The sequence below is a fragment of the Melospiza georgiana genome, chromosome 6, assembly GCF_028018845.1.
Source record: "Melospiza georgiana isolate bMelGeo1 chromosome 6, bMelGeo1.pri, whole genome shotgun sequence".
NCBI lineage: Eukaryota > Metazoa > Chordata > Aves > Passeriformes > Passerellidae > Melospiza > Melospiza georgiana.
In genome coordinates, this window is record NC_080435.1 from 13,899,701 (window position 1) to 13,916,647 (window position 16,947).

Here is a 16,947-nt window from a genome sequence, read left to right on the forward strand (position 1 = left end):
TTAAACTGGGCACTAAAGTTGCAGGAGAGGCTTACCCTGGAGGACCGCAAAAGAAAAGAATAAATTTTAAGAAAACAGAAATTGTTGGAATTACAAATAAGCAAAAAAATCCAGTTAAGAATATAGTACACATTCAGTCCAGCATGGGAAGAACTAATCCTATGCTGAGAACACAAAGATGCAAAGAGAACAACCAGTTGGCTCATTCTGGTAGAATTATTTCTGGTTCACAGACTTTACTTATTTGAAAATTGCTTAATTTACTCATTTTAAGGATATATTTATAGGTAGCCAGAAGTTCACAACTTGCTAGGGAGAATGTGTCATGCTACATGTTAGATAACAATCTATGTGTCAGTGTGTATTTTCCCCTGCCTTGAAGCACCACACTAAGCACTTTATGAAGCAGAAAGCTGACTGAAAACACAAGTTTTGCAAGGAGTTCAAAGATAGTGTATGAAGTTTATATTAAGGAGACAAAGACGTTGAAAACTGTGAAGGCAATTCATACACTGCTCCCACCTGATCCTGCACAATAATCTTTTAAGCACAGTTAGGTCCTCTGCTGAGAGAAAGGTTATAGATTATTGAACATTATTGCAGGGGAAGCTCAGTTAATGCTGTAGTATGACTTTGGGATTTTTTAAATTGGAAAATAAGATAACTACTAACTGGGCAGTAGACTAAGATGCTGTATCTATGTGCCCAAGCGTGTGAGAGCTAACGGGAAGGCTGCAGGGTAATGAGGGGATAACCTGTTCCAATAAATTTCTTACAATGCTTTTTAAGATGACAGAGTGAAGGTTCTGTGGCTCTCCTGAAGTGCATCCTGTTAGACTCTTTAACTGACACTTCTTAATGTTTAAAATATTGAATAGCAGGGAACCTGTATGAAATCTAAGACGTCAGACAACAGCTTTAGAAAAGTAACTGCAGAAAGGACAAAAAAGAAGAGCCAGTGGATACAAACATGATCATAGCCAAAGGATACATAAAGAAAATTCATACGCTCATCAAAAAAAAAGGCATTCAAAGCAAATCCATGATAGAGGAAATGAGACAGAGATACATTACCGTGTGGCACTGTTGATGGCACAACAGAGGACAGGGATGTTGAAAGTCCAGAGGTGAGAGGAGGAGATGATGTCGTGCGGGCAGTGGTCAGTGTTGTTGTTCGCAGGGAACTCTGTTCAACTGACTCTGTAGAAGCCGTTGTGATAACATGGGGAGCAAAGGTAATAGTTGTAGACAAAACAGTTGGGATCAATGCTGGCCTAGACTGGGCAGAGATACTGGTAGGGACAGCGAATGAAGATGTTTTGCCATGTGGAGTCAATGTGGTGTTTTGGAAGTAAGGATGTGTAGTGCTCTCAGCAGATCTAAATGTGGAAGTAGTCAGGGATGTAGGCACAGATGTTGTACTGACGGTTGAGGCCAAAGCAGAAGAGAATGGAGACGTGGCAGTGGATGGCAGCCGGGTGCTGAGTGGGCTGCTGGGGGCAGGCAGAGAGCTGGGATTTGCAGAGGTTTCCAGAGGCACTTCTGTGGAGACAGAGGTTCTGGAGGTGCTGCTGATGGAGGTGGTGGCCGTCGTCTGGTGCGTGGTCACAGGTGGCCCAATGTGCGGCACAGTTGACTGTTCATGGGTGAAGGCTGCCAGGAGGAAGGCACAGGTAAAATTGAGAATGCCCACCTGGACGCTTCACTCCCCTTGCTCAGACATGAGGAAAGAATCAGAAAAGCCAAAGCAGGAACACATGCACATATCCAGAGAGAGACAGATTTCAGAAATAAAGAAATTAAAAACCAAATGAGGATCCACCTGTGGAGATGCAAAGGCAGTCACTCACCACATTGCACCACTTGCCAATATCCACTCTCCAAGCAATGACTATCTGGCAGTAACTGCCCTACTCTCCCACTGTACAGCTCAGCATGATATTCTGTGGCATGCAGTGTCTCCTTGGACTCTGGTTTGGGCCAGCTATGCAGGCTGTGTCCCTGATGGACTCCTGACCACCCCATGCACACTCCCTGGCTTGCAGAAAGACAAACAGAGGAGGCCCAGGGGTGGAGCTGGCACTCCGGATCAATCAGCAAAGCACTTGTGTGCCATCAACACCGGCTGGGACTCACATCTAAAACGCAGTACCAGGAAACCTGCTGGGAACAATAATGAGCTCTGTCCCAAGCAGAGACAGTGCACAAGCCAAGAAATACAATGGGAAACCAAACAGGTCAATTGCAAAGTAAGAGAGGGGCAAGCAGCCGCACAAATGCAGAACTGGAATGTGGTTTTTGAAAGAAACAGTGGAGGTAGGGAGGATCAGTTGAGTGACAGAAAAAATGAGAGCTGGAAAGAGCAAGAAGGGAAAGGATGGCTAGGAAGGAGCCTTACTGGGCTGTGTGGAGCTGAGCCATGTTGAGGACACAGTTGAAGAGGGAGAAGAAGCAGGTGATGGCAGCAGGCTGGTTTTGGCTGTGGTAGGAGCAGAGGACTCTGTGACAGGAGACTCCTTTGCAGCACTGGTTGTTGGGGAAGAAGCCCTGGGCCTCAGGGTTGTAGGTGTGGGCCTGGGGCTGGTGCTGGGAGCTGCTGTGGAGGAGGCTGTGGAAGTGGTGGCAGTGGATGGGAGCCGGGTGCTGAGCGGGCTGCTGGGGGCAGGTGGAGAGCTGGGATGTGGAGAGGCTGATTCCCGAGGGGCTTCTGTGCTGCTTGGTGGGTTGCTCCCTGTGGAGACAGAGGTCCTGGAGGTGCTGCTGATGGAGGTGGTGGCTGTGATCTTCTCTGTGGTCACAGGCGGCCCGATGTGTGGCACAGTTGACTGTTTGTGGGTGAAGGCTGCAAGGAGGGAAGCACACATCAGTTGTGGAAGAGGGCAGAAGGGGAAAGCAAAGATGGTTGGTTGAAGCTTCAGACTGTGACCAAAAGGAAAGCCAGATCTCCTGTACTGCAGTGTCTATTCCCAAGTTTGAGGGAGGACTAGAACTGTGTCCTGTCTAAAAGCTGCTCCTTACATCCCTCATGAATGGGACAAAATGGGAAGGGTGCTCTCCTAGGGGCATGATCTCTCTTCCTCGAAGATGGCTTTTCTGAATGCTCATGTCTTTCCAAGGAACAGGAACTGTGTAAGGACTGCCCCTCCTAGACAGGCAGGCCAGGCTACATGGGCGTCACCTTTTCTAGAGCCATAATGAAGAGAATGTTCATTCCACCATGCTGATGCAAAAAAAAAAGTGAAAGGAGAACAAAAAATAAAACAACCTTGCAAGCAACCTGCTCTGATGGAAATGAAGAGATGAAAAGGGAGAGCAGCAGGAAGCACCAGGATGGATAGGAGGGAGCCTTACCAGGCTGTGCAGAGCTGAGCCATGTTGAGGACATAGTTGAGGAGGGAGAAGAAGCAGGTGATGGCAGCAGGCTGGTTTTGCCCGTGGTGGGAGCAGAGGACTCTGTGACAGGAGACTCCTTTGCAGCACTGGTTGTTGGGGAAGAAGCCCTAGGCCTCAGGGTTGTAGGTGTGGGGCTGGGGCTGGTGCTGGGAGCTGCTGTGGAGGAGGCTGTGGAAGTGGTGGCAGTGGATGGGAGCCAGGTGCTGAGCGGGCTGCTGGGGGCAGGTGGAGAGCTGGGATGTGGAGAGGCTGTTTCCAGAGGCACTTCTGTGCTGCTTGATGGGCTGGTTTCTGTGGAGACAGAGGTTCTGGAGGTGCTGCTGATGGAGGTGGTGGCTGTGGTCTTCTCTGTGGTCACAGGTGGCCCAATGTGTGGCACAGTTGACTGTTCAAGAGTGAAGGCTGCCAGGAGGAAAACAGGTCAATTGCGCATGACAAGAAGAGTAGGAAATGGAGGTGCTCAGAGGACTCAGATTGTGGATAGAATTTAAAATGGAATGCTAATGCTGTAGGGAGTGTTTCTGGGGAAAAAAGGAACACTGGGATTGTGAGTCTTCTCCACAAGCCACTGTCTGGCTTCTGTCCTCAAAAGGGAGGAAATGGATATAGTGGCTTCCAACAGGCAAGATCCCAGTACTTTTTCTTAGAAGGGCACCCTGTCTGGATATGCAAGTCTACATTTAATAACAAGGAGAGCGTAAAGACACTCAAATTTAGGAGAGGGAGGCTCCATGGGAGAGAGAAGTGCCCCAGATCCATAACCAAGTAAGATGATACTAGTGTTTCAAATCAGATAAAGGGGGTATGGGGAGCAAAAAATAAAACAATTTTGCAAGCAACCTGTGTGGCTGGAAAGGATGAGTGGAAAAGTGGAAGGGGGGAATCACCATGATGGATATGAGGGAGCCTTACTGGGCTGTGCGGAGCTGAGCCATGTTGAGGACACAGTTGAGGAGGGAGAAGAAGCAGGTGATGGCAGCGCGCTGGTTTTGGCCGTGGTGGGAGCAGAGGACTCTGTGACTGCAGACTCCTTTGCAGCACTGGTTGTTGGGGAAGAAGCCCTGGGCCTCAGGGTTGTAGGTGTGGGCCTGTGGCTGGTGCTGGGAGCTGCTGTGGAGGAGGCTGTGGAAGTGGTGGCAGTGGATGGGAGCCGGGTGCTGAGCGGGCTGCTGGGGGCAGGTGGAGAGCTGGGATGTGGAGAGGCTGTTTCCAGAGGCCCTTCTGTGCTGCTTGGTGGGTTGCTCCCTGTGGAGAAAGAGGTCCTGGAGGTGCTGCTGATGGAGGTGGTGGCTGTGATCTTCTCTGTGGTCACAGATGGCCCGATGTGTGGCACAGTTGACTGTTTGTGGGTGAAGGCTGCTGGAAGTAAAGGAGAGAGCTTTTGAGGATGAGGGCAGCAAAAGTTGGAATGGAGGTGGTCAGAGGCCTCATATTCAGGATATGAACAAAAACAGCAGGGCTGTGCTGCACTGAGTATTCCCTGGGAAAAAGGGAGCACTGAGATTGTGGGCCCTGTCTACAAGCTGTCTAGTTTCTGTCTTTAAAAGGGAGGAAATGGATATAATGCCTTCTAACAGGCAACATCCCACTACCAATTACTGGGAGAGGACTCTGTGCGAATATGCATGTGTCCCTTCAGGGAATAAGGAGAGCTTAAGGACAGTTCCCTCTGAAACTGGCAGTTCAGGCTCCATGGGAGAGACCAGTGTCCCAGAGCCCTACCTAAGTAGAGCCATGCCAGTGATCCAATGCAGAAACACAGGGGTTCGCGAGCAAAAACGAAAACAACTCTGCAAGCAGCCTGTGTGGCTGGACAGAAAGAATCAAAAATGGAATTCATGCAGGTGCCTACCAGGCTGTGCGGAGCTGAGCCATGTTGAAGACACAGTTGAGGAGGGAGAAGAAGCAGGTGATGGCAGCAGGCTGGTTTTGGCCGTGGTGGGAGCAGAGGACTCTGTGACAGGAGACTCCTTTGCAGCACTGGTTGTTGGGGAAGAAGCCCTGGGCCTCAGGGTTGTAGGTGTGGGGCTGGGGCTGGTGCTGGGAGCTGCTGTGGAGGAGGCTGTGGAAGTGGTGGCAGTGGATGGGAGCCGGGTGCTGAGCGGGCTGCTGGGGGCAGGTGGAGAGCTGGGATGTGGAGAGGCTGATTCCCGAGGCCCTTCTGTGCTGCTTGGTGGGTTGCTCCCTGTGGAGACAGAGGTCCTGGAGGTGCTGCTGATGGAGGTGGTGGCTGTGATCTTCTCTGTGGTCACAGGCGGCCCGATGTGTGGCACAGTTGACTGTTTGTGGGTGAAGGCTGCCAGGAGGGAAGCACAGGTTAGTTGTGGATGAGGACATAATGAGAAGACAAATGTGGTCACTGTAGCTCCAGACTGGGAGCACCAACATCAACAACTTCAGCATGCTGCACTGAGCATTTATCAGCCAGAGGGAGGTGGGACCAAGGGCTCTGCCTTATAGCTGCCCTCTTTTTTTCTCATAAAAAGGCAAGAAAATGACATGCTGCTTTCCAACAGGCATGATGCCTCTTCCTCTTTCTGGAAGCGGACCCTGTGTGGATGTGCACGTCTCCCAAGGAATAGGAGCACATTCATGTTTGCCCACTTCAGAAATGACATGGTGGCCAGTGTGGGAGTGACCGGAGCCCCAGGGCAGTACCTAATGACAACCACATCACGGTGCTGATTCAAAAAGAATTTGGAATGGAGAGCAAATTTAAAGAAAATATGCAAGTGGTCTGCACTCATGGAAATGAAAAAGAGAAAAGGGAGAGCACGCAGAAGCAGAAGGACACGTAAGAGAGGACTTTACCAGGCTGTGAGGAGCTGAGCCATGTTGAGTACACAGTTGAGGAGGGAGAAGAAGCAGGTGATGGCAGCAGGCTGGTTTTGGCCGTGGTGGGAGCAGAGGACTCTGTGACAGGAGACTCCTTTGCAGCACTGGTTGTTGGGGAAGAAGCCCTGGGCCTCAGGGTTGTAGGTGTGGGCCTGGGGCTGGTGCTGGGAGCTGCTGTGGAGGAGGCTGTGGAAGTGGTGGCAGTGGATGGGAGCCGGGTGCTGAGCGGGCTGCTGGGGGCAGGTGGAGAGCTGGGATGTAGAGAGGCTGTTTCCAGAGGCACTTCTGTGCTGCTTGGTGGGTTGCTCCGTGTGGAGAAAGAGGTCCTGGAGGTGCTGCTGATGGAGGTGGTGGCTGTGATCTTCTCTGTGGTCACAGATGGCCCGATGTGGGGAACAGTTGACTGTTTGTGGGTGAAGGCTGCTGGAAGTAAAGGAGAGATATTCTGAGGATGAGGGCAGCAAAAGCCGAAATGGAGGTGGCCAGAGACCTCTGATTAAGGATATGAACAAAAACAGTAGGGCTGTGCTGCACTGAGTATTCCCTGAGAAAAAGGGAGCACCGAGATTGTGGGCCCTTCTACAAGTTGAATGGTTTCTGTTTTAAAAAGGGAGGAAATTGATAGAGTGCCTTCTAACAGGCAACATCCCACTACCAATTCCTGGGAGAGTACTCTGTCTGGATATGCGTTTGTCTCTTCAGGGTACAGGGAGAGCTTAAACAGAGTCTCTTGTGAGACTGGCAGTTCAGGCTCCCTAAGAGAGACAAGTGTCCCAGAGCCCTACCTAAGTAGAGCCATGCCAGTGATCCAATGCATGGAGAAGGGGGAATGGTAAGCAAAAATTAAAACAACTCTGCAAGCAGCCTTTTAAACTGGAAACTAAGAAGGGAAATGGGAGAGCAGGAGGAAATAGCAGGATTGATAGGAGGGAGCCTCACCAGGCTGTGCAGAGCTGAGCCATGTTGAGGACACAGTTGAGGAGGGAGAAGAAGCAGGTGATGGCAGCTGGCTGGTTTTGCCCGTGGTGGGAGCAGAGGACTCTGTGACTGGAGACTCCTTTGCAGCACTGGTTGTTGGGGAAGAAGCCCTAGGCCTCAGGGTTGTAGGTGTGGGGCTGGGGCTGGTGCTGGGAGCTGCTGTGGAGGAGGCTGTGGAAGTGGTGGCAGTGGATGGGAGCCAGGTGCTGAGCGGGCTGCTGGGGGCAGGTGGAGAGCTGGGATGTGGAGAGGCAGTTTCCAGAGGCACTTCTATGGAGACAGAGGTTCTGGAGGTGCTGCTGATGGAGGTGGTGGCTGTGGTCTTCTCTGTGGTCACAGGTGGCCCAATGTGTGGCACAGTTGACTGTTCAAGAGTGAAGGCTGCCAGGAGGAAAACAGGTCAATTGCGCATGACAAGAAGAGTAGGAAATGGAGGTGCTCAGAGGACTCAGATTGTGGATAGAATTTAAAATGGAATGCCAATGCTGTAGGGAGTGTTTCTGGGGAAAAAAGGAACACTGGGATTGTGAGTCTTCTCCACAAGCCACTGTCTGGCTTCTGTCCTCAAAAGAGAGGAAATGGATATAGTGGCTTCCAACAGGCAAGATCCCAGTACTTTTTCTTAGAAGGGCACCCTGTCTGGATATGCAAGTCTACATTTAATAACAAGGAGAGCGTAAAGACACTCAACTTTAGGAGAGGGAGGCTCCATGGGAGAGAGAAGTGCCCAGATCCATAACCAAGTAAGATGATACTAGTGTTTCAAATCAGATAAAGGGGGTATGGGGAGCAAAAAATAATTTTGCAAGTAACCTGTGTGGCTGGAAAGGATGAGTGGCAAAAAGGGAGGGGGGAATCGCCATGATGGATATAAGGGAGCCTTACTGGGCTGTGTGGAGCTGAGCCATGTTGAGGACACAGTTGAGGAGGGAGAAGAAGCAGGTGATGGCAGCGCGCTGGTTTTGGCCGTGGTGGGAGCAGAGGACTCTGTGACTGCAGACTCCTTTGCAGCACTGGTTGTTGGGGAAGAAGCCCTGGGCCTCAGGGTTGTAGGTGTGGGCCTGTGGCTGGTGCTGGGAGCTGCTGTGGAGGATGCTGTGGAAGTGGTGGCAGTGGATGGGAGCCGGGTGCTGAGCGGGCTGCTGGGGGCAGGTGGAGAGCTGGGATGTGGAGAGGCTGTTTCCAGAGGCCCTTCTGTGCTGCTCGGTGGGTTGCTCCCTGTGGAGAAAGAGGTCCTGGAGGTGCTGCTGATGGAGGTGGTGGCTGTGATCTTCTCTGTGGTCACAGATGGCCCGATGTGTGGCACAGTTGACTGTTTGTGGGTGAAGGCTGCTGGAAGTAAAGGAGAGAGCTTTTGAGGATGAGGGCAGCAAAAGTTGAAATGGAGGTGGCCAGAGGCCTCAGGTTTAGGATATGAACAAAAACAGCAGGGCTGTGCTGCACTGAGTATTCCCTGGAAAAAAGTTAGCACCGAGATTGTGGGCCCTGTCTACAAGCTGTCTAGTTTCTGTCTTTAAAAGGGAGGAAATGGATAGAATGCCTTCTAACAGGCAACATCCCACTACCAATTACTGGGAGAGGACTCTGTGCGAATATGCATGTGTCCCTTCAGGGAAAAGGGAGAGCTTAAGGACAGTTCCCTCTGAAACTGGCAGTTCAGGCTCCATGGGAGAGACCAGTGTCCCAGAGCCCTACCTAACTAGAGCCATGCCAGTGATCCAATGCAGAAACACAGGGGTTCGCGAGCAAAAACGAAAACAACTCTGCAAGCAGCCTGTGTGGCTGGACAGAAAGAATCAAAAATGGAATTCATGCAGGTGCCTACCAGGCTGTGCGGAGCTGAGCCATGTTGAAGACACAGTTGAGGAGGGAGAAGAAGCAGGTGATGGCAGCAGGCTGGTTTTGGCCGTGGTGGGAGCAGAGGACTCTGTGACAGGAGACTCCTTTGCAGCACTGGTTGTTGGGGAAGAAGCCCTGGGCCTCAGGGTTGTAGGTGTGGGGCTGGGGCTGGTGCTGGGAGCTGCTGTGGAGGAGGCTGTGGAAGTGGTGGCAGTGGATGGGAGCCAGGTGCTGAGTGGGCTGCTGGGGGCAGGTGGAGAGCTGGGATGTGGAGAGGCAGTTTCCAGAGGCACTTCTATGGAGACAGAGGTTCTGGAGGTGCTGCTGATGGAGGTGGTGGCTGTGGTCTTCTCTGTGGTCACTGGTGGCCCAATGTGTGGCACAGTTGACTGTTCAAGAGTGAAGGCTGCCAGGAGGAAAACAGGTCAATTGCGCATGACAAGAAGAGTAGGAAATGGAGGTGCTCAGAGGAGTCAGATTGTGGATAGAATTTAAAATGGAATGCCAATGCTGTAGGGAGTGTTTCTGGGGAAAAAAGGAACACTGGGATTGTGAGTCTTCTCCACAAGCCACTGTCTGGCTTCTGTCCTCAAAAGGGAGGAAATGGATATAGTGGCTTCCAACAGGCAAGATCCCAGTACTTTTTCTTAGATGGGCACCCTGTCTGGATATGCAAGTCTACATTTAATAACAAGGAGAGCGTAAAGACACTCAACTTTAGGAGAGGGAGGCTCCATGGGAGAGAGAAGTGCCCAGATCCATAACCAAGTAAGATGATACTAGTGTTTCAAATCAGATAAAGGGGGTATGGGGAGCAAAAAATAAAACAATTTTGCAAGTAACCTATGTTGCTGGAAAGGATGAGTGGAAAAGCAGGAGGGGGGAATCACCATGATGGATAGGAGGGAGCCTTACTGGGCTGTGTGGAGCTGAGCCATGTTGAGGACACAGTTGAGGAGGGAGAAGAAGCAGGTGATGGCAGCGCGCTGGTTTTGGCCGTGGTGGGAGCAGAGGACTCTGTGACTGCAGACTCCTTTGCAGCACTGGTTGTTGGGGAAGAAGCCCTGGGCCTCAGGGTTGTAGGTGTGGGGCTGGGGCTGGTGCTGGGAGCTGCTGTGGAGGATGCTGTGGAAGTGGTGGCAGTGGATGGGAGCCAGGTGCTGAGCGGGCTGCTGGGGGCAGGTGGAGAGCTGGGATGTGGAGAGGCTGATTCCAGAGGCCCTTCTGTGCTGCTTGGTGGGTTGCTCCCTGTGGAGAAAGAGGTCCTGGAGGTGCTGCTGATGGAGGTGGTGGCTGTGATCTTCTCTGTGGTCACAGATGGCCCGATGTGTGGCACAGTTGACTGTTTGTGGGTGAAGGCTGCTGGAAGTAAAGGAGAGATATTCTGAGGATGAGGGCAGCAAAAGCCGAAATGGAGGTGGCCAGAGGCCTCATATTCAGGATATGAACAAAAACAGCAGGGCTGTGCTGCACTGAGTATTCCCTGAGAAAAAGGGAGCACCGAGATTGTGGGCCCTTCTACAAGTTGAATGGTTTCTGTTTTAAAAAGGGAGGAAATTGATAGAGTGCCTTCTAACAGGCAACATCCCACTACCAATTCCTGGGAGAGTACTCTGTCTGGATATGCGTTTGTCTCTTCAGGGTACAGGGAGAGCTTAAACAGAGTCTCTTGTGAGACTGGCAGTTCAGGCTCCAGAAGAGAGACCAGTGTCCCAGAGCCCTACCTAAGTAGAGCCATGCCAGTGATCCAATGCAGGGAGAAGGGGGAATGGTAAGCAAAAATTAAAACAACTCTGCAAGCAGCCTTTTCAACTGGAAACTAAGAAGGGAAATGGGAGAGCAGGAAGAAATAGCAGGATTGATAGAAGGGAGCCTCACCAGGCTGTGAGGAGCTGAGCCATGTTGAGGACACAGCTGAGGAGGGAGAAGAAGCAGGTGATGGCAGCTGGCTGGTTTTGGCTGTGGTGGGAGCAGAGGACTCTGTGACTGGAGATTCCTTTGCAGCACTGGTTGTTGGGGAAGAAGCCCTGGGCCTCAGGGTTGTAGGTGTGGGGCTGGGGCTGGTGCTGGGAGCTGCTGTGGAGGAGGCTGTGGAAGTGGTGGCAGTGGATGGGAGCCGGGTGCTGAGCGGGCTGCTGGGGGCAGGTGGAGAGCTGGGATGTGGAGAGGCAGTTTCCAGAGGCACTTCTATGGAGACAGAGGTTCTGGAGGTGCTGCTGATGGAGGTGGTGGCTGTGGTCTTCTCTGTGGTCACAGGTGGCCCAATGTGTGGCACAGTTGACTGTTCAAGAGTGAAGGCTGCCAGGAGGAAAACAGGTCAATTGCGCATGACAAGAAGAGTAGGAAATGGAGGTGCTCAGAGGAGTCAGATTGTGGATAGAATTTAAAATGGAATGCCAATGCTGTAGGGAGTGTTTCTGGGGAAAAAAGGAACACTGGGATTGTGAGTCTTCTCCACAAGCCACTGTCTGGCTTCTGTCCTCAAAAGGGAGGAAATGGATATAGTGGCTTCCAACAGGCAAGATCCCAGTACTTTTTCTTAGAAGGGCACCCTGTCTGGATATGCAAGTCTACATTTAATAACAAGGAGAGCGTAAAGACACTCAAATTTAGGAGAGGGAGGCTCCATGGGAGAGAGAAGTGCCCCAGATCCATAACCAAGTAAGATGATACTAGTGTTTCAAATCAGATAAAGGGGGTATGGGGAGCAAAAAATAATTTTGCAAGTAACCTGTGTGGCTGGAAAGGATGAATGGCAAAGCGGGAGGGGGGAATCACCATGATGGATATGAGGGAGCCTTACTGGGCTGTGTGGAGCTGAGCCATGTTGAGGACACAGTTGAGGAGGGAGAAGAAGCAGGTGATGGCAGCAGGCTGGTTTTGGCCGTGGTGGGAGCAGAGGACTCTGTGACAGGAGACTCCTTTGCAGCACTGGTTGTTGGGGAAGAAGCCCTGGGCCTCAGGGTTGTAGGTGTGGGGCTGGGGCTGGTGCTGGGAGCTGCTGTGGAGGAGGCTGTGGAAGTGGTGGCAGTGGATGGCAGCCGGGTGCTGAGCGGGCTGCTGGGGGCAGGTGGAGAGCTGGGATGTGGAGAGGCTGTTTCCAGAGGCCCTTCTGTGCTGCTTGGTGGGTTGCTCCGTGTGGAGAAAGAGGTCCTGGAGGTGCTGCTGATGGAGGTGGTGGCTGTGATCTTCTCTGTGGTCACAGATGGCCCGATGTAGGGAACAGTTGACTGTTTGTGGGTGAAGGCTGCTGGAAGTAAAGGAGAGAGCTTTTGAGGATGAGGGCAGCAAAAGTTGAAATGGAGGTGGCCAGAGGCCTCATATTCAGGATATGAACAAAAACAGCAGGGCTGTGCTGCACTGAGTATTCCCTGGGAAAAAGTTAGCACCGAGATTGTGGGCCCTGTCTACAAGCTGTCTAGTTTCTGTCTTTAAAAGGGAGGAAATGGATATAATGCCTTCTAACGGGCAACATCCCACTACCAATTACTGGGAGAGGACTCTGTGAGAATATGCATGTGTCCCTTCAGGGAAAAGGGAGAGCTTAAAGACAGTTCCCTCTGAGACTGGCAGTTCAAGCTCCATGGGAGAGACCAGTGTCCCAGAGCCCTACCTAAGTAGAGCCATGCCAGTGATCCAATGCAGAAACACAGGGGTTCGCGAGCAAAAACGAAAACAACTCTGCAAGCAGCCTGTGTGGCTGGACACAAAGAATCAAAAATGGAATTCATGCAGGTGCCTACCAGGCTGTGCGGAGCTGAGCCATGTTGAGGACACAGTTGAGGAGGGAGAAGAAGCAGGTGATGGCAGCGCGCTGGTTTTGGCCGTGGTGGGAGCAGGGGACTCTGTGACTGGAGACTCCTTTGCAGCACTGGTTGTTGGGGAAGAAGCCCTGGGCCTCAGGGTTGTAGGTGTGGGGCTGGGGCTGGTGCTGGGAGCTGCTGTGGAGGAGGCTGTGGAAGTGGTGGCAGTGGATGGGAGCCGGGTGCTGAGCGGGCTGCTGGGGGCAGGTGGAGAGCTGGGATGTGGAGAGGCTGATTCCCGAGGCCCTTCTGTGCTGCTTGGTGGGTTGCTCCCTGTGGAGACAGAGGTCCTGGAGGTGCTGCTGATGGAGGTGGTGGCTGTGATCTTCTCTGTGGTCACAGGCGGCCCGATGTGTGGCACAGTTGACTGTTTGTGGGTGAAGGCTGCCAGGAGGGAAGCACAGGTTAGTTGTGGATGAGGACATAATGAGAAGACAAATGTGGTCACTGTAGCTCCAGACTGGGAGCACCAACATCAACAACTTCAGCATGCTGCACTGAGCATTTATCAGCCAGAGGGAGGTGGGACCAAGGGCTCTGCCTTATAGCTGCCCTCTTTTTTTCTCATAAAAAGGCAAGAAAATGACATGCTGCTTTCCAACAGGCATGATGCCTCTTCCTCTTTCTGGAAGCGGACCCTGTGTGGATGTGCACGTCTCCCAAGGAATAGGAGCACATTCATGTTTGCCCACTTCAGAAATGACATGGTGGCCAGTGTGGGAGTGACTGGAGCCCCAGGGCAGTACCTAATGACAACCACATCACGGTGCTGATTCAAAAAGAATTTGGAATGGAGAGCAAATTTAAAGAAAATATGCAAGTGGTCTGCACTCATGGAAATGAAAAAGAGAAAAGGGAGAGCACGCAGAAGCAGAAGGACACGTAAGAGAGGACTTTACCAGGCTGTGAGGAGCTGAGCCATGTTGAGTACACAGTTGAGGAGGGAGAAGAAGCAGGTGATGGCAGCAGGCTGGTTTTGGCCGTGGTGGGAGCAGAGGACTCTGTGACAGGAGACTCCTTTGCAGCACTGGTTGTTGGGGAAGAAGCCCTGGGCCTCAGGGTTGTAGGTGTGGGCCTGGGGCTGGTGCTGGGAGCTGCTGTGGAGGAGGCTGTGGAAGTGGTGGCAGTGGATGGGAGCCGGGTGCTGAGCGGGCTGCTGGGGGCAGGTGGAGAGCTGGGATGTGGAGAGGCAGTTTCCAGAGGCACTTCTGTGGAGACAGAGGTTCTGGAGGTGCTGCTGATGGAGGTGGTGGCTGTGGTCTTCTCTGTGGTCACAGGTGGCCCAATGTGTGGCACAGTTGACTGTTCACGGGTGAAGGCTGCCAGGAGGGAAGCAAAGGTCATTGGTATGTTGCTGGCCTATGGGAAGTTGGGTGATGTTGACTCCTTGTTTTGAAGGTTTTGTGCTTATTTATGGGCCAGGATGGGAGGCTTGGTTCCCACTAAATCTGGTTGATTTCAGGTTTGTTTTTTTTTCAGTTAATAAAGGTGTCCATTATCCTAAGTACATTCCATCCTGTCCTGCTTTTCTTTCGTAAGTACTTGCTGTTGACTATTTTGAAGTTTGACCTCTAGCAAGTTATCTCCTTCTTCCTTGAGCAGCTGAGTGGGGAAGAGGTATCACTTGTTAATGGTACTTTAAAACTGGCCTGCTGCCAACTTCTCTGGGAGGGATCAATGGGAGGGCCATGGCTAGTGAAGGGATATGGATGCATTGGCCAGGGATGACACTTATCTCTTTCATGACCAGAGCACTCACCTGGTACTACTTTAGTAGTTGGTGTCTTAGCTCTGGTTGGCTCCCTTGCTACAAAGAAAGGGGTGAGAGAAAAGAATGATTGAGTCTTGGGAACGATTCTCGGCAAAGCATGTTGTAGCATCTCCCCATAGGAGGATCAGGATCACAAATTGGGCACGTGGGTCTAAGTGAAAGAACTTTAGCCTGGAGTTGACTGTACACTTTCTTGCCCACCCTCCAATGGTGACTCTTGCACACAGGGCCAGCATTGTTCCACGAGGTCATATTTGTTGAATGGCACTTTTTATGGGTGTTCCAGGGCCTAGGCATCCTTTGGCTGGAGATGATACCTTGGGTTATGTTTCTCACTCAAAACTGTCCTGAGCTGTAAACTGGAGATGTGTTTCCAGTTTCCCTGCCTTTTGTTCACCCCTGCCCCACTGTGCATTCTTAGGGCAGCACTGTAAAAAGAGAGAGGTGTTTTAGCTTGGATCTTATTGGTAGCTGTAGGGCAGGAACTCCTGGATGCCTGAACCCTCAATAGAGGCCTGTGCCCCAGAGCCAAAGCCCTGAAGTTACAGGGAGAAGGATACAGTCAGGGTCATGCGTGGGTCAGGCCCAGCACCTGCTGGTGTCCCGTGGCAATAGCAGGGGCAATTGAGAATGAGTACCAAAAGTGAAGCCTTTGTGGGACATGCTGCTTAGAAGAGAAGGGTGGGAGCTGGAAGAAGCAGGCAGAGCAGCAAGAAGAGCAGGAGAGAGCCTTACCAGGATATGATGTTCCCAGCTGAGTTGAGGAGAGGGAAGAAGCAGATGAGGCTGAAGTGACGGGCAAAGAGGTGGAGCTTGGAAATGTCCTTGTCAGTGGAACTTCTGGGCTGGTGGCAGGGCTGGTCTCTCTCGGGACAGAGGTGCTGCTGGTGGATGTGGGAGGGGTGGTCTGTGTCTGCGTCATGAGGTGCTGCACAGGCTGTGTCAAGGTTGTTCTTAAGTGGGTGACAACTGCAGAGAGAAAAGCACATGTTGATTGAGGGTGGGTCTGAAGGGTGCCTCTGACAATTTGACATGCCTTTTTCTAAAGCTCCTGAGGAAAGAAGAGCCTTGTTGGATGCACATGTTTCCCTTCCCAAGTATTCCAAACTGGGCAAGACCATCATCTGGAAAAGCTGAGGTAGGTGAAGCAGAGTCTTAGGCCAAAGACATCTCTCTAGTCCCTTTTACTCACCTTCTGGGTAGTGCAGAGTGGTTGCTTCAGTTCCCTCACTCTCTGTGGTGAAAGAATGAATATTAGTAATGGTTGGGAGCTGGAATTGCTTGCACAAGAAGACCAATATATATGCACCCCAAGAGTACTTTGTGGGAGAAACCTGGGTTTGGGAAAGAGTGTACAGCTGCCCTCTCACTACAGTAGACTTCCCACCACACACTGTCCCAGCTTGTCAGTTGCTGATGTAGCAATTCATGTTGTCAAACAGCCTCAGAGGACGCTGTCCTTGTATATCGAGTGACAGACATTCAAAAAGGTTCATATTTTTGGGGGGAGTATTTCTTGCTATGAAATATATAGGGGCAGGGGGAATATGTATTCTGTGGTCTGTGAGTTTTCAAGAACTTGCTTTGAGGCATAGACATATTTTGTCTTAAATTTGGAGGAACTGTTGGAAGAGAAATTTTAGCTTTAACATATTTTGAGGTCAGATGCTTGCTGCATTGGCAAGATAAATTTCCATTTTAATCACACTTCTTGTCCATGTCCTTTCCTTTCTGTTAGCAATATTAAGACCACTAGTAAGAATGCTTAGCTTTTTTATAAGGAGTATATTGACATATGCCTTGTGAGTGATGGCTTCACCTGACAGATGTAAGAAAGTGCTATTTACCTGCTGTTGTTATTTTAGGCTGGCTGAAAGTTGTGCTCTGAGTTGTGGTTTGAATAGGTATTGAGGAGGTTGCTGGTTCCCTTTTGGTGGTGGTCTTGAAGGGTGGTGAGGTGACCCCTGCTTGTTCTGTCTCAGTTGAAGCAGCAGTTGATGAGGCAGAAGGTGATGAGGGAGCAGACTTTGGTGTAGTGGCCGTGGTTCTTTTCACTGAGGTAGTCATGGAAGGGGTAGTGATGGTTGTAGTCATGTTCGGTGTGGTAAAAATTGATGTTGTATGTTCTTTTGGGGTAAAGGTAAAAATATAATGTGAGTAACCAATTCATAGAAAAATTAAAACCAGATAAATTATAAAGAAGATATTAATATTTTAGAGATAATTCTTTATTTTTCAAATATTTTCAGTATGATTGTTGTATTCATGTTCTCATAAGCTTACTAAATATTTCTGAGGTTACATTTGTTTTCAATTGTTTCATGTCTG

At 50.9% G+C, this 16,947-nt stretch overlaps 1 protein-coding gene across 1 annotated transcript in view; it reads right to left on the bottom strand.

Annotated features, from left to right (window-relative positions):
* MUC6 (mucin 6, oligomeric mucus/gel-forming) overlaps positions 1-16,947 on the bottom strand; it is a 49,718-nt gene that overhangs the window by 3,422 nt on the left and 29,349 nt on the right. Inside the window, exons 30-42 of the mRNA XM_058025776.1 lie at positions 15,812-15,853; positions 15,355-15,588; positions 14,608-14,655; positions 12,944-13,232; positions 12,789-12,874; positions 11,849-12,292; positions 6,210-6,648; positions 5,246-5,697; positions 4,718-4,752; positions 3,352-3,763; positions 3,278-3,280; positions 2,575-2,842; positions 1,075-1,421 (exon numbers count right to left, since the gene is read on the bottom strand). Coding sequence (XP_057881759.1) covers positions 1,075-1,421; positions 2,575-2,842; positions 3,278-3,280; positions 3,352-3,763; positions 4,718-4,752; positions 5,246-5,697; positions 6,210-6,648; positions 11,849-12,292; positions 12,789-12,874; positions 12,944-13,232; positions 14,608-14,655; positions 15,355-15,588; positions 15,812-15,853 — 3,099 coding nt within the window. The remainder of the gene's footprint in view (positions 1-1,074; positions 1,422-2,574; positions 2,843-3,277; positions 3,281-3,351; positions 3,764-4,717; positions 4,753-5,245; positions 5,698-6,209; positions 6,649-11,848; positions 12,293-12,788; positions 12,875-12,943; positions 13,233-14,607; positions 14,656-15,354; positions 15,589-15,811; positions 15,854-16,947) is intronic.